The 24,111-nt window shown below is 37.4% G+C and overlaps 1 protein-coding gene and 1 non-coding gene across 2 annotated transcripts in view; one reads left to right on the top strand and one right to left on the bottom strand.

The window, feature by feature from the left end:
- Nucleotides 1-24,111, bottom strand: part of GPC6 (glypican 6) — a 697,654-nt gene that overhangs the window by 64,541 nt on the left and 609,002 nt on the right. Inside the window, exon 5 of the mRNA XM_072349696.1 lies at nt 2,923-3,053. Within this exon, the coding sequence (XP_072205797.1) occupies nt 2,923-3,053 (131 nt within the window). The remainder of the gene's footprint in view (nt 1-2,922; nt 3,054-24,111) is intronic.
- On the top strand, nt 21,661-21,719 carry LOC140247520 (U7 small nuclear RNA). Its single transcript, XR_011902700.1, has one exon. It is a non-coding gene; the product is annotated as a U7 small nuclear RNA (small nuclear RNA).

A 24,111-nucleotide genomic window follows, 5' to 3' on the forward strand; every position in this document is an offset into this window, starting at 1 on the left:
ACGGCTGCAACTGTATATCCTTGGTCAGGAGTACAAAGATAGAAGAGGTAGTTGTGGCACCTCTACAATTTTGTTTCAGTATTGATGTGCACCCATCGAGAATGAAAGACAGCGTATTTGTCTCTCCTAAGGAACTGAAAGACAAGATGTGAACTCCAGCAACAATCTCTGTCTGTCTGTGCTGATTAATTGTTAGCTCATTGGCTTTTTCTTGGACTGCTCCTACTTGTTCTTTGCTGAATGAAACAACCTCAAAGAATGTGGATCTCAGCAGTATAGAAATGAATTGGTCTGCGTCACTCTGGCCTCAAGGTCAGGCACTGTTCCTTACTCCCTTTTTATTTATCAGTATAACTGTAACCACGAAGACTTTCTCAGAAAAATAGTTCTGAATAGGTTGTGCATTTTCTAACACAATTATTGTATTGAAAAGTTGGTCACTGAATTTTGCCTCCCTATGCACAGGAATGTACAGTAAATGTATTATACCAAACATATTTTTCTCAAATAAATTTCAATATATAATTGCAGATGGAATAATATAAAACATATATCTTGCAACACAAAGACAAACTGATAGTTTTAATGGGAATTAATTTTGGAACAGAGCAATTTACTATTTGAAGAAGTAAAGGGATGGATATTAGTTTAAATGATCTCTGGGTCTTCTGCCTGAAAAGAGGATGAGATTACTGAGAGTTCCTTGAAAAAGCCATTGTTTGCTGTAAGTTTTCTCATTCCTTTGAAGAGAGAAACAAAACACAAAATGGCCCTAAGTGCTACTGAACAAAGGATAGAGTCTCTTTCCAGACATCAGCCAGATATTCAGTTAGAAAAAGCTGCATGTCAATAGTGAAGAATAATCTGTGTGTATGCGGGTGTTACAAGCATGACATTAGTGCATCATCATTTTCCCACTGTAAAAATGCGCTGACTGAATTGTGGAAAAAAGACTGTGATTTCCAGTCACCACATTTTCAGTGGATACAGTCAAATGCAAGGTACAAAATTGCTTGAAGAAAGAGAAAATAGCGCGATTTCAACACCCTGCCTGAAGCTTTCTGAGCAGTCTCAGAATATTTGACAAGCATGGCTTTTCTCCTACATTAGATCTGCAATTGCATTCTGTGCACCCCATTACATCTGGCAAGGTATCTGTCATTTTTACTGAAGATCTAAGTGGTCAGTATGTATAAGGGAGAAAAATAAGACAATAGATGAATGGTGCAAAGTCTGTCCATACATAATCTCTATAGATTTGACACGACAGGCATAGAAGATCACAGAACTGAACCCGAAGAGTGCTCTCTCATACTTTAATAATAAAGCACTTCCATGTGTTAGGCTGCGAAGAAAAGAGGGATGTAACCTAGGAAAACAAAGAAAAATGCATTTCTGGAGAATAATGGTCTACATGGAAAATACAGAAGCTCCTCAGGAAAAGACAGTTCAGTTATCAGTGAAAATACGGTGAAATAAATTTCACTGATATAGTTTTGAAAAATTATTGGATAAGATTTCTCTTAGAAGAAAAACTTCAGAGTGAAAATGGAATTTCAGTGATTTATTAACTTCTATAGCAAATAAAATATTTCTGAGGGATACGACAGACAGCCTCCTCTATTGCAAATGAGTAGTGAGATGAGCTTGTGCCAAGGCGATGTCATTGGATTCTGGCAGGGAATGCAGCTTCCTGACTAACAGAAAAGCTGTGAGATCGGAGCAAATGAAAAGGAAAGACACCTGAGCCTTTGGTCAGATTTCAGTGAAAATATTTTCTGTTTCTTTTCTGAGGCAAGGTCTGACTTTTCTGAAGCTGGCCTTTGATTTCTCAAATGTCTGGCTGATAAACTCATTGATCATTGCTGCCAGAACAAAGTCTCATTGCTCAGGATGTAGACGGCTTTTAAAATCCAAGTAACTTTAGGGAAGTCGAAAGTAATAGCATCTTGAAGGAAATCTTTATATTCCTACTGAACCGGGCCTGTAAAATCATCTAATTTTGGACTGGCAGGAAGAATATTAACCCCAGATTCCTGCCTTTTATCCCCACAATTTTCCCAGCCATGGCAACTTCCTTTCAAGCAATGGAAACTCACTGACTAAGGTAGCCATTTCACCAGCACCTAACTGGCTCCTGGGAAATCCATGTGGATGGAAACTAGCAATGCAGAAAACCTGGCAAACGGTTGACTTTCAGTTTTTTGAACTGCTGTGCACTGATGCATATTAAGGAAAATGTATTAATTGGTGACTACTGGCTCAACAGCACCTGCTGCTGAATTCAGAGGACCTTATTAACGCAGGGTTCAGAGGTGGGGTGATCTGTGCACACAGACACACTAAAAATGGAAAGGAGGATGCTGGTATCATTAACTCTGTTTATCTTTATGTCAGAATCCAGACAAAACTCCATCAAACTAAGGTCTGCTAATCAGAGGCTGTCCAATGTAATGATATGTCCCTAGGGAGGATATTAAAGGAGGTTAAATGGATCATTTTCTATTCACCTCAAACACATTGTGCTGCAGCCTGACCTAAACAGATCAAAATGTGTGTGGATGTTAATACAGGGAATTGCAGATAAGACACAAGCAGAAGTTACGAAATGCACTCTGCAGAGTATTTCTCACAGTTACCTCTAATTTTTAGCAGTGTCTTTTTTTCCCCAAAGTTCTTGCAACTATTAACTTGAAGTTTGCTAAATGATGTCTTTCTCCCTGTGGCTTCATTTTTAAAACTTCTGGCTTGTTTAACTAAACAAAGGATTCAAAGGAAGCCCGGTGAACTGTTGGATGAACAAATGCAATTTCTATTGTCTGGACAATCTCTCTTAAGGCCTAGGCAGAAAAAAGGTGCTGGATAAGACTTTTCTCCTCCTTGTGGTAGTGAGCAACAGAGAAGGCGCAACTCACACAGTACCTTTGCCGACACCTGCATGCTGTTTTCTTGCATGTTCATGATGGCTTCAGAAATCTTGACATCAATAGGATCCATGACTGATTCAATGTTGAATGGTCCCTCTAATCTCTCCGCTACCAGAAGCATAGCATCTGTTAAAACACAAAGCAGCCATTCCCTTAAAGAAGAGGTACCTTCAGGTGCCTCAGGCAGACCGAACGCTCTGGGCAGCAGTGTGGGGATGTGTGACAGTGCAGAAACTGCCTGCAGTGCAGCTCCCCAGTCAGCAGTAATACCTCCCCCTTCCACTACCACCACCTCAGAAAGAAGAATGGAGACTGTAGAAGTTAGATTAATAATAGTTGCTGTAACATTATCAAGCTTGGGGTGCAATTATTTTACACAGCCTCAAAGCACTTGAAGCAACCAGTGCTCTGGAGTGTACTTATGTGTTCTCTGTCCCAAGAAGAAGCAGGATGATAGAAATGAATCCCTGGCATATGCTCTTAGGGGCCGTGTGAGATGATGAATACTTTGATATGATATATCAGGCTGTTATAATTAAAGCAGCTGTTCTTTCCAACCTTAATGATCTCATTTTCTCTCAATACATACAGCAGATGAATATTGGATTTCTGCCATAGTATATAGGTATAAACCACGTTCACCCTGCTACATTTCATACTGTAGTTGAAAGGTTATACAGGAAAATATATTCGTTGTTTTTGAATTTAAAGAGAATTGTTTACTTAATTTGCTTTTGAGACCCTCTCAAAAACAATCTTAGTTGGTAGAGTTCACTAATAAATAAAAACAAAGCAACTGAAATGAAATTAACAACAGTAAAAAACAATTTGCCACAGCTCATGCCCATTGACCCACAGATACAGATTTATCACACTTTCTGTCATCTTGTATACCGCATTTATACTATGCTTTTAAACATTACATTTTTTCCCTATAATATGTAAGAATCTAAGACTTTCAGAATCTACGTACATTTAAACCCACAAGCAATATTAACATAATAAACAAAAATCTTAATACACTCTCTTCTTTATCCCTCAAACTTAGACTTCAAAATGTACTGTCTAGGCTTCCTCCTAAAACAGACCTCACTTCTTTGCTGCAGTAAGTACCAGTCCTGGAAAGCTATGCCAAGAGGTACAGAGCACCTCACTGCCCTGATGGCAGTGCTATCCCTGCACTTGGCTAGAGAGTCCTGGGGCTCCTTTCTTGCCTGCATGGCTGTCTCCTCCCTTCCCACAGAAGCATGAATCTGTGGATGTGGGGAAGAAGAGGCTGGTGTCTCACACGAGCAGCTGAGAAGCAAACATCTATGCACAGCCTGTCCTGAGGTTTACAGTATGTTAACAGTTTATATGCAATCAGTGAGTGTCTAAATATCCCACTGAAATTAAAATTAGCATTTTTTACCTGAGCACTTCTGTAATTTCATGTCTAATATGTCACGGTACTTTTAGGCAAGTAAGAGGGGAATGCCTCTTGTTTGGAGTGCGGTGTATTACACTTGTCACTAACTGTGAGAAATGGTGAGATGATAGCAATTCAGTTTCAAATGGAGGTGTTATTTTGACAGTCTGTTATTTTAAAATGCTTTAGTTTAAACCCTTTTCAAGGGGATGCTCAATGAAAACAGCACCTAACACTGATAGAAGAACCAAAATAGTTTATGTACAGGCAAGGATATATACATTTATAGGCACACACATACGTATACCTGCTCTTGCACGCATTTCATTTTTCCACACATGGAAGTATGGTCTAGTGTCAAAGATTTTGTTTCCCACAAATTTAGAATGTCATGTATAAAGCATTTATACCTTTAAAATTTACAAGTAATGAGATTGGCCTAAATCCCTGCTGCCACAGCTACTAGCATTGTTCTGGCAAAAATGGTGTCTGGCTTCCGGAGGCTTGGGCTTTGTTTGGTCTTAGGTTTGAGATTAGAGTTTATGCATAGAAGAATCAGTGTTTATTTATTCATTATAGAAGTAGTTCACAGCTTAATTTAGGGACACCTACTTCCTTAATCCGACATAGAGTAATTTGGAAACTAACAATCTGAACAAGTCTGATGTTGAGCTCAAGTACATGTTTGAGATAAGGGACTTTGTTGAAATAGAGGTCAGTAAATAGGTAACTGTTGGTATGAGAACAGAGCAAGACGTCCTTCATGAGAACAAGTGGTAGCATTAGTTCAATTACTGTATCTTCTGATAATAAGGATTGCTAGTTCTGAATTAAATCTTGAAAAGGAATCTCACCTATGTGAAAGAAAAATGCATCATCCTTGACTGAACAAGAATCACATCTTCAGTTGTCAAAACAGTCTTACCTTAGGCAAAGTGCCATCAACTTCAAAATGAACAGTACTAAAAAATATAAAATAAGATCTATTCTTTGGTTAGACAATTGGTATATTTAGAAAAAACAAAACAAAACAAAACAAAACATCTGCCATTACATTAGCTTCAGTTAATAACCTCAGTTTTTGCATTATAATATCAGCCTCAGTCTTTGCATGGGAAGTGGGTAGAGGCTGAGGAATGTGGTTAATTCCTGGCTGTCAGAGATCTCTGTGAGCCTTCTGCTGTGTTGAACTTCCTTGTTATATTCTGGTTACAGAACTGATGGTAGCTTCAAGAGCTTAGGTTCAAGTTAATGTTAGAGTCAAGTATATGTTTTAATCACATGGGCTATATCCACATGTAAAATAGAAAAGAAGGTTTCAAGGGCTAAAGTAAAACAGGTTTATCTTACATTATTTTTGAGGCTGATTGAAGTGGCTATGCTATTTGAAGGCTTGTTTTAGGGCCCAGCTCAGTCTAGAAGCCCTATCACATTGGTGATGGCAAAATTTAAGTAAGCTCTTGTACAAACTGAAAAGTAATGTTTTTGTTTTCAGTAAGGTGTGTGGGGTCATGGATGATTTAGTGGTGGCTGGACTGATGAGTTACTCCTGTCTCCTTCTGAGAGGAGTACCAGCTCAGCCAAGCAAGAGAAGATGAGTAAGTGACATTTCCGTGAACTGCAAAATGATTGTCTCAGTCTTTGTCTGATTGAATTCTTTCTACTACCTTTTCTCTAACCACTGTCATTTCTAATATTAAGTCAAACCTATCTGGGTGATATCTGACAGACCTAGACTGAAAGAAGCTTTCAGGAGTGAGGAAATCATATTACTGGGAGTGGGTGAGCCTCTTGGAGACATAATCACTACTGCAGTAGCCTCTTTCTACTGAATTTTTGAGCTGAATTCAGGCTGAATTTTCTTTCATTAATATCTAGGAAAATAGTGTGCTTTCTTTAGGTGAATTTCTCACTTGGAAAATATTCCCTCAGCTCATTGGGTTTTATCCTCTTATTTGCTAGCCACAACTCTAGCTCTGTTCCTAGAACTTTTTATTCACTTGTATAATTCTGTATGAATACATACAATATACATGCATGACATATTCTATGCAATTTAATTAAATAAAACCTGTTAGGTTGAATTAATGAAAATCAAATAAAATTTAATCATCTGAGAATTATGAGGAATCATTCAAAATGGTGTAATAATTCTTCACAGTTCGTAGTTCTTCAAATCTATAATCATGTAAAAAAATATATATACAGTGCTCTGTCCCAAGTCTCTTTTTTCTCCTAAAATTGTTGTATTATTATAGGAGAAGATGGAAAGCTTTCAAAATGAAGTTAGGAAAATTTATGTGTCTCAGTTTTAGACTCTTTCTTGTCAAGAACAGACCACTGAACTCAAATAAAGCATAATTTGGTTCATTAGGACTGGTAGGTGTGGGTTTAATAATTTCTTAGTCAGCTCAGATGTTAATGAGAGCTTAGTTTGTGTAATAAATAAAAAATGCCCTTTTTTTTTTTTTTTTTTTTTTTTTGTTAACAAACATAGATGGCCCTGTAAAATTATGTATATTCTCTGATTTTACTTTCTTTCCATTTTTCAAAATCTGCATTGCTTAGGCTAAACACTACTTCTTTCTCTGTATACTACAACACTAGAACAAAAAGCTGGTATCTATCTGCAGTCATCCAAGAATTCAGCCTAGGTTGTTATTTGTGCTTTGCAGGTTTGTTAGCAACTTGGAAACAAAACACCTCAACTATTTGCTTGCTGAAGGACATGGGCTTGCAAGAGAGCTCTGAGAAGGCACAGAGCATATGGCACATGACTCACTGTCAGTGCCACAGCTTCTTCTGCTAGTGCATGCCACTGAAAACAGGAGTAGGCACCTTCCTGATACAGTGAAAAAGCCCAAGTACTGGAATCTTAGAGTGTAGTGTCTGAGACCCTAGAAGTGTCTCTGTTGACTGAACACAGCAGCCTTAAGTGCTTTTGTACTACCTTATCTATGCAAAGAAATAGCATAGGTTTCTGACAATGAGGCTTAGAAGTATACTGCTTCATTCTCGGCAATATATGAGCTTCAGCAGAAATTTTCCTTTTACTTTTCAGATTTTATTTTTACTTTTTATATTTTTTAAAGTGGTTTATAAGTGCTGTTTTAATGAGAAGAACAAGGCACAGCTGATCACTATGCTGTCTTTCATTGTCTAACTTAAATATGCAGAAGGCCACATTTAATGAGCTGTAGTGAACCTTGAACATGTTTGGTCAAAACCATAGATAAAAAATAAAATCTGCCTCTGCTTCCTATGAACTGCATCAAGACAGTGTCTTTTTGACTTTTTGTGATACCAAAAATGTTATCTTCCTGTTTATGTTGCATTTTATAGAATTATAGAATCATGGAATCATAGAATTGTAGAATGGCCTGGGTTGAAAAGGGCCACAATGATAATCCAGTTTCACTTCCCCTTCTGTGCGTAGGGTCGCCAACCACCAGACCAGGCTGCCCAGATCTAGCCTGGCCTTGAATGCCTCTGGGAATGGCATTCACAACCTCCTTGGGAAACCTGTTGCAAATTGAAACAAAAGGAGAAGAGAACACATGGATTTGTGAGAAATCTCACAGATTTTTTTTTTTGGTCTGAGTGCTTTGGCTATGATATCAGTTTTTCCTTTCATGCACAGCTCTTTGTCCTACTTTTATATTATCAGTGAGATCTCACCAGTGGCTGAGCTTTCCTCAGAGGAATCCAGAGAAGCATCTGTAGATGAATGCTTTAAAAACAAGAGTGTCAAATTACTGAATTTCATGTCCATTGTGAAATCTTAGGTTATATTTTGTTTCAAGGGAAAAAGGGAGAAAAACCTCATCTGAAATTTCTTTTTCTGGAGGTTTCTATTTTTTGGTACATTTGATCTAACATTTATGAAGGAATGTGAAGTTCTTGTTCATATAGTTACTTGCGAAAAAATGTAAAGAGTAATTTTATTTGGGGCGCTTCAAAAGGTTTGTCTATGCACAAGCCAGTGGACTGCAGGAGATAAGTTGAAAACAGACTGAGTACCTCATTGTGGTTTACCGTGACCTTAGGCGGTTTTGGAAAAGGATAAAACTGTAAATATGCCGGACTGCTAAGCACTGCTCATTCAGTACTTTACCAGCATTCTGACCAAGGATAGAGACAGGGAGGAGTTTGGGTTGTACTTACTGCATCATGTAGCTAAAACTCACTGAATTTTCCAATGTGACACTTAATGTAAATAATGCCCACAAAATCTTTGGAGCATTGGATGGTAAATTAATGGAACAAAATAAAAAAAGAAAAATTGAGAAGTGAATTGTAGGTACACACTGACTTCTTGGAAATATAATAACAGCAGAAAGACATCTGTATAATTCTCTGCCAAAACTTTTACAGCTAGATTATGATTTACTAAAGAAATTTCAAGAAGAGGAAGGTAAAACTCCACCTCACATTTAATGAGGCGCTAAGAACTCTTTTCTCAGAAAACTAGCATAAAACGCAGCAGTGATGCCAATACTGGTGTTTTTCTTAGAGTCTACCTTACCCTTTCCACTTTATTATTCATATGAAAACACTATACTATTCTGTTCTGATGAGACTTAATTGATAGATTTCCCCCTGTAACTGTCATTAAGCTCCACACATGTATTAACGTAATAGCATTAAAATCCTCAGTCTTCCTCTGAAGTTTTCCTGATTTTATTTTTATTTTTTAGGAGGTGGAAGTTACTTTTCTTAAAATTCATGCTTCACTGATATAAGGGGGATCTGTGTTTTCTATTTGGATTTTCACCTGCCAACATTAAATAAAGATTATTTACTGATGTAGATCTGTATTTAATTACTTAAAACTGAAAAAAAATATGTTTAGCTGATCAGACCTGAGTAATTATTATCAATGTATACTTTCCGTTATGAAAAACTGCAGGTTTAATATTATGTTCTTTGATATTTCTTACCAGCTATATCGCCATTTTGATTCACAGCAAGACCACTTATTGAACTCACGAGGAAGAAAAAGGTATTGCCAATGTTACAAATGAGCTAACTTTTCCCTTACCCAATAATAGTGGAGAACTTCTTATCACTTCCACAAGGTTGTTCTCTAACGTTGTCTTTTATTTATAACAACTCAAAAAATCACTTTCATATCATGTAGAATATACTTATGTACAAAATATTGACAGGCAGTTGTCGTCTTATTGTTGCTGATAGCAACAAAATGAATTTCGGAGGTTGAACTGTAGGTTCACTAAATTTTTTCAGCATTTTGCATAACATAGATGTTTCCTCCATGTATTGAAAAAAAATAACCATATTAAAATCATTTTTCTTCTTTGTCTTTCTATAACTTCGAGCAATTCTGAATAATTAAGTATACTGTTGCTAGATGATGTCTTATTTTTTTCACATGTGCAGAAAGAAAGGAGCAAAGACCAGACAAAATGATAATCCTCATCTACTTTTATGATTCTGCTACCCTATGGGAGCTGAATTGAAGATGTTCTGAACCAGACTTCAAGCAAATGTTACTGCCAAATGTTTCTGAGAGTTCTGTCTGAATGTCTGACATAAATCAATGAATAAGATGCTGCACATTTATAAAATCTTTGTCTTACTGCTTCTTCCTTATGCCGAGAGATGTTTAAATAGTCCCATTGTCAGCCACAGAAAATGTAGTTAGTAAATAAAATAGCTCTCATTGATACATGCCCACATGCTTCCTGCTATAACCTCTTAATTGTATTAATATGTACTCATCTGTGTAATTCTTTTAAGGTAAAGGTGTTGGGAATTTTTAAAAGCACGTATCTTACTCTCCTTTGATGAGATGTGCTCAAATGGTTGAAGATAGTAAATTATAGACAAAAATCTCTTATTCAGTGTCCTCATTCAGTAGTAAAACTCCCCTGAATATAAATATTCATGTAACATTGGTAGGAGCACAGACAGTAGAGCCTCAAGGATCTTTTTAGCCATTCCACTACTAACACTGAAAGACTGCCAACACTCTTCTACAATTATTTCATTGTCTACGCTACCTCACTGTTAGAATATTTTTCCACTCATATGTTGTATGACATTTTTGATGCTCAATTTCACTGAATTATTCCTATAAGATATATCCTATAATATTAAAGAGTATGACTTTTTTGTATATTCCTCAAACACTTGGAGTCATTTATTGTACTCTCATTTTGTTTGGGCTATGTCACACTTCCCATGCTTTCTTTTTTACTTTTTTAAAAACTTTTTTATTTTTTTTTCTTTGAATGATTTCCATGAGTCTTTATTTTTATTTTTATTTTTATTTTTATTTTTATTTTTATTTTTATTTTTATTTTTATATTTTTATTTTTATTTTTATTTTTATTTTTATTTTTATTTTTATTTTTATTTTTATTTTTATTTTTATTTTTATTTTTATTTTATTTTATTTTTTTATCTTTAAAAGAACTCTTTGGTATTTTGTTGTCCGGAATGAATCAAACTTTAAAATAGGATTTAACTTGTGTTGTTTTGCAGAGACCATATTTAGCCCAAAACTCTAACTCAGAAAATTGCCTTGAGCCTTTTGTTTCATCTGATTTCCTTATCATCATCACAACTGATTTATATTTCAGATTTTCCACGTCAAATGTCTTCTCGTATTACAAATTCTCTGTGATTATACTCTCTGCGTTGATTTTCATTCTATATCCTACTTATGTTCCTAAATTTTGTGCAGCAGATTTTTCCCCAAACTTAATAGAATTCACAGTACTCTTTTGAAAATGAAATTAAAAAACTATCTAGTATGTCTTCTTGAGAAATGATACTTTTCCATTTTTTTTAAGCAACTTGTTTTAAGAAACTTGTTATTTCAAGAATAGCTTTACCCTTTAGCAGCATCTAGTCTATACACAACAATTCTAGTAATAGCCTTGGTGCACTCTACGTTGTTTTTTTATAAAAAACTCACTTAAATGTAACAGACTTGCAATTCTTATTGTTTGTTCACTACTGGTCCATCTGGTCCATCGTCTCTACTGTGGAATGTGGAAGATCTTGAATGTTGCAACAAGATAATCAAATGTTTTCCATCACTTCAGAGACCTGTGGAGGGCTACCGAGATGGTGAAAGATTTGGAGAACCTAATAAACAGAGAATGGCCGAATGAACTGGATTTGCTCAGGCTCCAATCATACGCTCAAATAGGATCTCGTCACAGTCTTAAGTGCCTAAAATGTAGATATTCAGAAGGTTGGGGAACCTTCTTTACATTGATGTGGAGTGAGAATGCAAGATGCAACAGGCACAGGTTTCTGTTCACAATGTGAACAGTTAAACACTTGAGCATCTCCTCAGATCCTTCCACGGCCCAGAATTTTTCTTTGATTATACGGCTGGGCTTCCATTCACTTTTGGTATCTAGAAGTTAGCATTACAGCCTAAATTGCTGGTAGAAAGTTTAGAATGGCATAAATTTTGCTCCAAAGGCTTTTTAACAGACTCCACAGGATTAAGATTTTGCTGCGTTAACCAACTAGTAAATGATCTGTAATCTGAAAATGGGAGTAAATTGTTAGGTGAAAAAGTGCACTAGTTTTTACTAGTCAGGATAGGAACAATGAACACTGTTGCAGAAAATCCAAGAAGGATCTCATGGTTCTATGTAACTGAGGAGTAAAACGATAACAAGTGATATCATTCTATAAGGAAAATCACTAAGTTCTAAAGCATTTTAGGCAACAGTGGACTCTGAGATGACTATTATCACTCAAAAAACAGCTTTTTGATTGGCACTAGATCATTCTACTATAATCTGAACTATGGCCAAAATGAAAATCCCCAAAAAGCTACTTCAAACACCAAACTACAAACAAACTCAAGCTAAATATTGGGAATAACTCATGCAGGAGAAAAGCACCAAAGAAAAACGTTCATGCTTATTTCCTAAGTATGCACTGAAATAGCACCTGGATACAGCATCACAGAAGTTATAAATGCAAGCATTCAAAAACCATCCAATTTGTAATTTAACTTTCTATCTCAAAAAGATTGTGAAACAGTGTGTGACAAGGGGTTGTTGACTTGGTGTTGAGGTTCTGTTCCAGTACAGGAATAAGGAAGCAGAATATGAAACTAGAGTCACATTTTATTAATTTCTTTATTTCTTGCTAATCCCAACACTATGTGACAGATTCTTTATGGTTCTCACAGTTCTCAGAGAACATCTAGATGCTTCTCAGTTCTTTTGGTAAACTCAGCCTTTTTTTCTTCTGAACAAAAGATTTTTTTTTTCTCCTGTTTTATGTAGGAAACCACAATAGTCATTAAGATCTCAAATAACATTTTGCAGGTACCAATGCCAGATTTTTGAATAGACATCCCATGAATAATATCTTCCCTGCTACTTTGTCACTAAGCTGACTTAATGCTTTTCCTTGCCATAAATAATCAACCTATGGCCAGCCCTGCTGGCAGGTATCCATCCCAATGCTATGGCTCTTAGGAAAGTGTCACCACGCTTGGACAGACAAAATTGATTTTTGCCTTTTGTTTTATTGATTAATATGGAAATGTTCTGCAGTTATCTCATTGCTTTTAAAAGCCTGCCACTATGCAGAGAATTTTTAGATGCCTAACATCATTTTCTCTCAATAAGGCCCAATGTAGCAAATAAAATGTTTTTTTCCCTCTCCCCCCAGATAAATGTTTGAATCTCAAAAGACTGTGTACATCAAGGTTATCTCAAATCAATACGTCCAGTATGACTTATCTTTTATTGTTTCAACATTCCTCTTGAAAGGAAAGAACAAGTTCTGTACGTTGCCTAGCTGCAACTATATTACTGGGATGAAACAGAACTAATCAATAGGAAAGGGGCAATGTTGTAAAATCCTCACTTGAGCTCCTTAACTCTTCTAAATTATCTCTGTTCTGTTCTTTTAAATGATTGGGAGATCAAGAGTAAAAATATTCATGCAGTCTAGAGAAGGTCGAAGTAATATAAAAATCTAACGTTCACTGCACAAGGCCACTTGACTGATACGTTGTAATCAGCATAAATATTAATAACAACACACAGGCAAAGTTGGCCGAAAAGTAAAAGATGGGTTCCCACTAAAACTTTCACAGCAGGAAAAGAATTGTTTTAACTGTGGGTGAAAAACTTAAGAATGGAACATTCTTCACAGAAAGATTGCTGTCTGACTACACATTGGCAAGGCTTCCAGGCCAGCAGCCAGGGAACCATCATATTAATACTCCCTCAAGTAATTTTGATTTACTAAAATGATCATTTTCCAACAGGAAAAATTATCTGATCAACCTATTTCATACAAGAGAGATTTATGAATATCAATATGTTATATGTCCCTATAAGGCTGCTGAACGTCAGAAAACCTGACAGGGAGGTATGGTGATGTTTTGGGATTAATTATCCATAACTTTGAGTTTTAACCTGCTCCTACTGTTTTAGGAACTTTATAAATAAGGAATAAACCCATACTTGGAGACTTCTGGAGAGAGATCCCCCCAACCTTCTTTTAGTTAAGGAATAAGATGCAGGTGCTAACTTATTGCAAAGGCACTCACACTGGATTCCCCCTTTAGTGGCCTCCCATGTATATCATTTTTGTGTGTCTGCATTTAAGCCACTGCACATCTCTGTCCCACCTTTCTCTCCCATTTGAGCTTCTCCTCTGAAACTGACTGGTGCCAAAGGACAGTTTTCAAGCAGTTCCTAATCTCAACTGACGTTCACTTAACTTGACTCCTCTGCTTACTGACATATGTTAGTCAGATTCTGCTATAACCAGTGCAGTATCCCAGTGTGTTTGGGATACAGAATCTGATTTCATTGCACCTGTTCTAGATTCATGAAGGTATAAGCATGAATAAGACACAGATCCACTATCACAAAAAGCAAGAACAAGTATTAGAGTGTACCCTTTGCTGATTTGCTATAAAAAATAATAAATTTCAAATTTCCTGAATAAAAAAACTATATAAAAATATCTTTAAATGTTGATCTTTTTAGTTATGATAACAACAAGCAAATGTGATATGATCCAGGGTTATTAAGGTCACAAAGCATTTTTTCAATAACTTGTTTTGGAGGTAGTTGCTTATTCCTATTCTGTTTACACAGAAAAGAACCATTTTGGTTTCCACTTGTCTCAGTGTGGCTGCAAATGAATAACTGTTATTCCTCATGCTGCATTAATGACTGTGGATAATGTTAGTACAGAAATAGTCAAGTTTTGTCATGTCAGAATGAGGTAGTACTTAAGCTGATATTTTTGTTCCTATTTAACAAAATAAGACATGTCAGTTTTGGCTCCACTATATCATGGGGGAAAAAAAAACAATGGTTGTGAAATGGAATAGGACAGCATCTGTAGGGGAATTCATTTTCAGGTTTTAAAAAGAGAACAAAAGTGAGAAAACAAAAAGCCAGCAAACAGTGTTTTAAAAATTGATTTAGGAATGTTTAATTGTCTAAAATGCTGCTTGAAACTGTCATATATTTTTTCAAGGAGAAAGGTGGGAAACAAATGACATCATCTGATATTGATGTGCTGTACCAGATACTGGATCCTGTCTGCTGGGATGGGAAATCTTTACACAGGCGACTAGAACTGCCAACAGTCAATTAACTAAAAAAAGGTCTCATAAGACCTGTCAACTGGGCTCTCTTTCAGTAAATGCAAAATTTAAGACGTTTTATATCCTCAATGTTTTCCACAATCTTTGTAAGGAAACACAACAGTTAATAACATATGCGGGCTGTTTCAAAAGTGATGCTTCCTGTTTCTTCCTGTGAAAACTACAACAGATAAAGAGCAGAAGAATGCTGTTTGATGGAGAAAATTCTAAGCTATAAACCAGTCAACATCATTAACTGTTCATTTTTGCCACGGATGAACAAAAGCTTGCATTCAATACTCGTATAAATCTGTACCAGTGGAGAACTACTGCTCCTGTTGCTGCTGCTGAAATGTACCACCCACCACACTGCATTCACATCCACAGTTTGGTCTCCATAAATGTTCAGTAAGTGTTGATGGACGTCAGTGGATGCCATTTTTTTGCACATAGAGGAATTCAGTGACACACTTTTTCTTCATATACACAACTGTGTCAGACACCATTCAGTCAGACTGCCTCTTTGCTGCCATCTGTCACACAGAAGAATGTAATGGAATACATGGCAGGGTAGTTCAGCCTCTACTGCCATACCACTAGCATCTGCTTCTGACATCATGCACTGACAATAATAGAACAGGAGGCATTACATTTGGAGCAACCCCCATAAATAATGATGATTTACTTGATAGTATTATGGTCCTCCCCTACTCAGAAAGGAGCACTAAAAGGCTTTGAAAATACTCATAGTAGCCTAGCAACAATCTTTTCTTTTTTTTCCTAAAGCAGAGATACCATTCAAATTTTCTTTTAGGAAAGTAGGTTAGACCTGCTGCTTCAAAGATGATTTGCACAGGTAGAAGTGGAAGCACTCTGTCCTTTAGTGTTAGTTTTCCAAACAGGGAGTAAAAATATTTATCTCTATTATTCTAAACATTCATACCTTCATATTTACAAAAAAATAACAGACACTATATTAAACTCACCCCTCGCATAATGCTTTTTATTTCTTTATTTTTCTACAAATATTTGTGTACTTGCTGTTAGTTTAAATAAATCTGGGGAGGAGTTTTTATTCGTGAAGAAATGATTGTGTCTGTATTCCAGGTGTGTTTGTTCAGCGTTGTCACATATCCCAGACTACAATTTTTTCATGGTGTACAAGAAGGAGAAGTTTAACAAAAGCATCAACCAATCAAATGTAGAAAGATAAAACGTGAAAAGGTAGATCTTACTTTTCTCTTTCCTTTAATAAGAGGGAATCTCACTAATTTAAAACGAGAGAGGTGATGAAAAATCATCATATTTTTGCATATCTCTTTGAGGCTGCTCTTTACAGAGCTTTTCCTTCTCTTTTTCCTGTGTTTAGTGTTGGTTAACTAATCAAGGAGTAGAAATCCATTTACTGTGAACTGAGTGGCCACTTACGAAAAGAACACGCCAAAGTTTGACTGTAGAGATAGCAGAGGTGCAGATGGAGCTGGTTGGAAACCAAACCCCTTTCCCCTGGGGATTCATTTTTAACTGGATATGATCTATCCTAGAAGAATAAAAAGGACAAGGAGAATGGGAAGGCTACCTTTCAAAGGCAGTTTGCACTAACAGTGGATTATACTATATTTTACCATCAAGTAGTCAGATTGATGCCAGCATTTGCTTCCGGATCTCAGGTGGCCTCCATCAAAGCAGGATCTGCATCAGGAGATGAAAGGAGTGTGATTTGTGACTGCAGAGGCTAAATGCGAGGTGTACCCAGGAGTATGCCCTGTGTATTGGAAGGCTCTTTGAGCATTCTGTAGCAGCTAGAACAGCTCCATAGCGGGATGTGGGCACAGCAGGTAAAATGTTCCCAGGCGGATTAGTAGGAACAGCACATTAGAGAAAGGCCACTTTGTGTAAGTAAAAATAGTGGTTGGTGACCCTGCACATAGAAGGGGGATTTAAACTAGATGATCATTGTGATCCTTTTCAACCCAGGCCATTCTATGATTCTACGAAATAGGGGACTGCCATGGTGCTGGAATCTGTAACCAAAGTGAAAGCTATTGCAGTGAATTATTGGCAAAAAAAAAAAGATGGCCACAGAAAAGGTTTGGTGAATGGCATTCGGGCACTGTGAAAGCCCAAGAATGAGGTTGTATCCAATTTCTCCTTCTCAAGAATAACCTGCTGTTATTCTTAGACCATTGCTATTCTACAGTACTCATCCCATTGTTAGGAAGCAGTTGGAGAACTTTGAATGTTTTTGTAGAATAAATTTAAAAGAAAACATCAACAGAGGGGAATATCTTGATACGTGGAGACATTTGAGCCTTGTTGTGAATTCTTGGTATAAAAATCATTTGTTCCTAAAACAAGAAAGTTCCCATAAAGTCATCTTGTTTCTAAAAGTCCTATGTATTTCATGGAGAAGAAAGAGGATGTAACAATAAACGCAGATAAAATAGGGAGTAACTAGTTACGTGCCAGCTTGCATTCATTCCAGCTCCCTGACAGACGTTGTGTGGCTGAGAAAATGGTTAGCAGGTTGTGACAGTAGAATGATGTGAACAGAAAAACAACCTGCTGTATAGGGAAAGGATAAAGGTAAACTCAATCCTTTATGCTCTGAACAACAAAACAATTATTCATAGGGATAGAGGCCACCAGAGACACATTTGTTCTGGATTTTTTTTTTTTTCTATTTAGATACATATTTTTATTTTATTTTATTTTATTTTTATCATTTAAAATACAGCTCTGGTGTGTGGTTGCTTTACAGAGCTTTATGTTTGCAAAAATGTTGTCTCTCAGGTAAGTGCTGTCATTATGCAGCTATTTATCCTTTTACCACTAGGGCATCCTCTTTGATCAGTAGTTTTATGGATTTACTTACAGAATGGATTACATTGTGTTGCTTTGGATGCTTGTTCTTGACAATCAGACAAAACACCCTTATTCACATTCAGTTTAGTTCTTTATCTCCTCAGTTTGTATCAGTCACTTCCTCACATTCTCCCTGAGCTTTTAGATGAGTCATCAGGAAACAAACGTAGGTTTTTGTATGGTTTGTGCTCCTTTCTTTTAAAAAAATGGTCTGCATTAAGTTTGGATATCTCCAATCCCATCTTATCCAACACTTCTGGATGGCACAAGAAGTAAGATAATGGTAGAGTTATCTGAAACATATAGCACCCTGTCTGCTACTACCTGCTTCCTGCAGTAAGAAGGCTATGTAAGCAGAACTAAGGAAAAGAAAAATGACTCTGAAGGCACTTGTATTTTTCTCTCTTGGGTCATGAGCTGGAAAAATCTTTGAAAACCACTGGAAACTTTACAGTACATTTAATTTAGTTAGAAAATTGCCAGATCTCATTTTCCCACAAATATCACATTATCACATACAAATTGTATTCAATCACTAGAAAAACGTTTTATCTATCAGTTTTTAACAGAGTTTGATGCAAGAGAAGGAATATGTATATCTTCTATTCCAGACAGTGAAGAATTACAAGAGAACACATATCAAAAGCTATGGAATTTCTAGGTTAATCCATTTGTTTTCACATCAGATTGTCAGAAGAGACAGCTGTCTTCCACCCCTTAGGTTTCCTATACCAGGCATCTCTGCAGTGCATGCAGATAACAAATCTTTCTCTACTTCAGATAAGCCAGAAGAAAAGTACATCCATAGGAGGGAGGGTTGCCCAAAGTGCCTCACACCAGCTTGTCTCCCAGAAAAGACATTTCACATGGTTACTGTTTCCAGCAGAGAAGCGAGGATGCTGCTGGAAAATGAAGAATGCTGCATACATCTGATTAGAAATGAGAACATGGAACAGAGCAATGTTTTGGGGAGAAGTGTATTGCAGCTTTTAAGTAAGATATCTCTCTAGCCATGGCTGATGAATTCTGCAGCACAGAATTGCAGAACAGAGGTGTTCGTGCAAAGAATGACCTATATGTCTTCTTGTGACAGTTTTAGAAAACTAAATGCTTCTATTTGAATGCTCTTCCTATTTCATGTTTCATGCTGTCCCTAATGCAGTATTAGTGGTGTATGTCATGAGATTCTTCCCCCAGCTACCATTATTCATTTAAAGAAATGATCAAAGGATTTTAATCGCAAAGCCTGCTTTAATTAATCTCCTACACTAAGCTGAAATTTGCAGGGAAGGGTGACAAAATAATTTGTTGAGACCTGTTTTTATCTTTTACATTATCAAGGGCCGTTTCAACCACCTACTTCTATAAAGAAGATTGGAGTTCTACATGTGTGGATGAAGACTTGCTTTTATTTTGTGAGACTGTGTTTTATGTACATGTGACTGTATGTATATACATGCATATATCATATATATATATATATAAGTAAATATATACATATATAAATAATGCACCATCATGCATATAGATTTCATAACTGAAAGTGTAAGTAAATAAACCTTCCAGAAACACAGTTGAACACTGGCTTCAAACATCAGTATTTCTTATCTTAATTGCTAGCACATAGCAAATAAACTCAAAAGCTAGAGTGCATTTATGAATTCAAGCACAAATTTCCAGCCCTGTAAAAATGTAGTCCCAAAAAAGCCACTTGGTGGCTATGTTTTGCTGTCCACAGTTTGGCTTAGATTCATTTGACAAGGGAAACCTAAAGAAATGTATCCTTCCATCCTTTTGCAAAATTTATAGGAGATTGGATATCTCCAGGGATGAAGGACAAGACAAGACAATGTTATCCACATGATATGTTTTCGGCATATTCTGTGTATTTGTGGGGCTTGACTATTTACATTGCTTAAAATTGACCCATGCATGAGCCCAGCATGGAAGATGGAAAAAGAGCTGGGTAAAACATGGCATTTCCATCCCCGGAACACTCTAGCATTTTACAATGCTTTTTTGTCCTTTTTATTTTTTTCTTTCTCTTGCACATCGTTATGAATTATGACTACTACCCATAGAAGGAGGAAAATGCTGCATAAGATAACCAGATGAATTATTTAATGGTTTGAGATTCATAATATGTAAAATGAAGCAATTATGCTGAGGAATCCTCCCATGCTACAGGACGGGGCAGCACAGAAAATCTTAGCCTCATAGTGGAGAAGCCATGATGTCTCATCAACACCTGTTTGTAGATGGGAGATCCTGAGCTATCAGAACTGGATCAACCTTCTGCTTCCCAGCATTTGACTCCCAGAAGCTAATTACCACATATATATTAAAAATAAGCTGTTATTTGAATCCTTATGGATGCTAAACGTCTGGCAATCTGGCAGAGAAGTGATAGGAAATTCTTCATCTAACTTCTGCTTACAGAGGATTTCAGGATGCAAAGTTCTGCATTTTTTCCCCTTGGGTGGGTTTACAATGAAAAACCTACAGCACTGTAAGTGGAGAGCTGAACAATGATAGCCCCTGTGGCCAAGCTCCAATGCGTTCCAGTGTGTGCAGAACCTTGGACGAGTGGGTGCACATATTTCTCTGACCAAGGCTGCAGGGAGAATATAGCAGTTGTTTTATGTTACAGTAAGATATCAGAAACCTAACTACAGAAACATGACCTTGACTCAAAACTAATTACAAATCTGCTATATTGGAATAATTCCAGAAATGTCTCCACCATTTTTTAGAAAAGTTAGGGACAAAATGCAATGCATCAGTTCTGCTTATGCTAAGCAATTTGGGACCCTGAGAGGGCCCCTACAGAACAGCTTCAAGCACTGATGGATTGCTTGCACATTATCCCTACTGATTACTGAACACTGCACCCGGCCAAGCACTTTCACTCTGATTGAAGATATGAGGTGCAGACTTTGATCAAAATGAATTAAATGACCACCCCGCCACACTTTTCCAACTAGGCACATCATTAACTGCAGACAGGAGACAACGTGAGCAGGAGCTGAATTTGTGACCCATGTGAAATGGGAAGGAAGTCAGAAGGAGATCAGTGTCACCAGCACAAACGCAGATGGATACATCAGTAATATACATTTTCTTCTGTTTGCATTTTAAAGTGACAAATATTAAATAAATATTATTTGAATTCAAATTTTATAATAGTGCAGGCACAGAGAAAGTATACTTTGTTTCATAATGAAATAAGAGTCTGGAACCTGTACAGTCAGCTGCTGGGTGTTTCCCCTTGACACACCATCTAAAAGCCCAGATCCATATAGTCAGAAAGCCTGAGCATCAACCACATCTCAAAGTCAACACACTGAGCCTAAAAGTAAATTCCTTCCTTCTACCAGTGGGCAATGACAAACATAGATTCAGATATTTCTCCATGCCCTCCTTTCCCTCACTGTCCTACCTGCCTGTGCTGGAACCACTAGCAGGACCTGGCCACTGCAGCTCTTCCTTCCCAGGTGGGCACATGCAAATAGCTCAGAATTTCTCCTGCTGACACAGCTTCAGCCTTCATCAGCCTCAGATGTTCAAGCACATCTCTGCACGTTTCCAGGGTACCCCTTTCCCATTTGAGACTGTGGGTCAGAGATTAGCAGCTTTTCAGCAACCTTAGGATCATCACCAACCCTCAGCATGGTGTGCCAGGGGGGAACTTCCATGTCCCATATCAATATCTGATGTGACATGCCTCCTTGCAAACCCCTGCTCAGTCCAAAGCCATCACACTTCTTCCATCTCCTTCCTGTCTTATCTATGGCTTTCTGTTCTGATTTATCAAGCTTAAGCGTATGCTCTGAACCTCCCATCCAAAGTGATTTCACTCATTTAGTATTTGTCTAGCAGGTGTTCCACTCCATGGGAAGCCCCTAAATCTCTCTCTCTCTCTCTCTCTCTCTCTCTCTCTCTCTCTCTCTCTCTCTCTCTCTCTCTCTATCTATCTATCTATATTGTTTTTTTAAGGAACTAAGGAGTTATCCTCCAAGAAAGTAACAAGATATCAGCTGCCCAGCTGAAGTGCCTCAACACCAACACGCGCAACACGGGAAACAAACAGGGAGAGCTGTAAGCCACCGTGTTACTGGAAAACTATAATGGTGCCATCACTGAAACCTGGTGGGATGATTCCCATGACTGAAGTGTGGCTGTTGGTGGCTACAAGATAGTCAGAAAGGACAGGCAAGGAAGGAGATGTTGCCCTCTACATCAAAGAAGGAATAGTGTGTAAAGATCTGTCCATGAAGCCTGGCCATGAGAGAGTCAGAAGCCTATGTCTACTACAGGTGACCTGATCAAGCAGAGAGAGTTGAGGCTTGCTTTCTTCAGCAACAGGAGGCATTGCATTCACGAACTGTCGTATTGTTGTAGGACTTCAACCACCCTGACATCTGCTGGAAAAGTAGCACAATGCACTGTAAGAGGTCCAGGAGGCTTCTGGAATCTATCAAGGATAACTTCTTGATCCAGGTAATTGACATCCCCAACAGGGAGGATGCAATATGTGACCTTTTGGTCACCAGAGTGAGTGAACTGTTTGGTGACATCAGGATTGCTGGGGTTATAGTGATTATGTGATGGTAGAGTTCACACTCTTAAGGAATATTTGACTGGCAAAGAGTAAAATCAGAAAGCTTAATTTTAGGAATGCTGACATACATCTCTTCAGGGAGTTAGTCAACTACTGGAGTGTGTTCAGAGGAGGGCCACAAAAATGATCCAAGGAATGGAGCATCTCCCTATGATGACAGTGAGCTGAGGCTGTTATTTAATACCTGAAAGAGGATCATAAGAAAGAAGGGAACAGACTCTTTAGCACAGGGAGAAATGGTTTCATACTAAAGGGAAGGAGATTTAGATTAGATATAAGGAAGTTTTACAGTCTGGGTGGTGAGGCACTGGAACAGGATGCCCAGAGAGGTGGTGGATGCCCCATCCTTGGAGGCATTCAACTTAAGGCTGGACCAGGATTTGGTCTAGCTGGTGGTGTCCCTGTTCATTGCAGGAAAGTGGGTCTAGATGAAGTTTAAAGGTCCCTTCCAACTCAAATGAATCTACGAACCCAAGTACCCAGCTTTGAAGATGGACTGAATCAGTGCACACATTAGAATGCTACTGACATGATGGACAGCATGGAACTATTTTCCTTTTATTTTTGGTCATCACTTAGCACTTATGCAATAGTCTGAATGTAAACTGAGTGCTATGTCTATTTGAGATAAGCTAGCTAGAGTGCAGAAAGTTCTATGAGAACGGGCTGTTCACAAGGCTGTGAAAGCTGACTTTCTAGTCAGCTGCCCTCTTGATTTTTCCTGCTAAATCACGTCTTTACTCGTAGCCTAATCTGTTCTTCAAATTGTCAAGTGAGACCCCGGTTTGAAAATAATATGTTCCAACCTTCTTCTATCACTTTATTTTCATCTTCAAATAAACTGCTGGAATTTTTTTGGAAGAAACTGCAGCTTCTGTGGGAGAGCTGTGTGGCCTTTGGGTTTCTGATAATTACAGGTTCACCTCTTACAATCTTTTTTTCTCTTTTTCTGTTATCTGTTAATCAAACAGAGTCTAGATAGAGAATGAAGAAAGAAAGTGTTGCAGACTCCTTTGTCCCATTCCACCTTACCCTTCTATTGTAAATCCAGCTGCCTTCTGAAGCTCTTTGAAAGGGAAAACTCTTCTGGCTTTTTTTTTGATATTGTCCCCAGCAAGAGGACAAGCATCACATGTGATTATTTTTAAAAGACTGAAAATGGCCTTTCTAGGACATACTGCTAGAATGATTGTGTCTGAAGAAGGATGTGAGGGGAAGAGGGTTTGTGTTGTAAGGGCAATATAATGCAAACATGTTTTCTTCCAAAAAGAGTATATTGCAAACTGGAGGAGATAATTTCAAAAAAGTACACAGAACAATTCAGGATTCCTTTGAAGAGTGTTTCTGCAAAATTTACCTCACTCTGAAAGATGAGAGAGTCTCTCTCCAAAAAAGAGACAGTCCAGGTTGTAAGGGCTTTCTCTAAGGTACCCAAGAACAAAGCTCCAGAATGTGCTTCTGTGGAGCATCAAGATTTGTTATTCATTTTAATTGCTATAAAATGGGTATAGAGATTGTTCTATTGCTGATTGAAGGTAGCTTTGTTTGATCTGACACTACAGGCAATTTTGATATTCCTTTCCTTAGGCAATCTAATAAAAGGACTTGAAGAATAAAAGGACTTGAGGAATGATACAAAAAACACAGCTGATTTGATTCTAGGATTAATAATTTA

Source organism: Excalfactoria chinensis, chromosome 1 (assembly GCF_039878825.1).
Source record: "Excalfactoria chinensis isolate bCotChi1 chromosome 1, bCotChi1.hap2, whole genome shotgun sequence".
In the NCBI taxonomy this organism is placed as follows: domain Eukaryota; kingdom Metazoa; phylum Chordata; class Aves; order Galliformes; family Phasianidae; genus Excalfactoria; species Excalfactoria chinensis.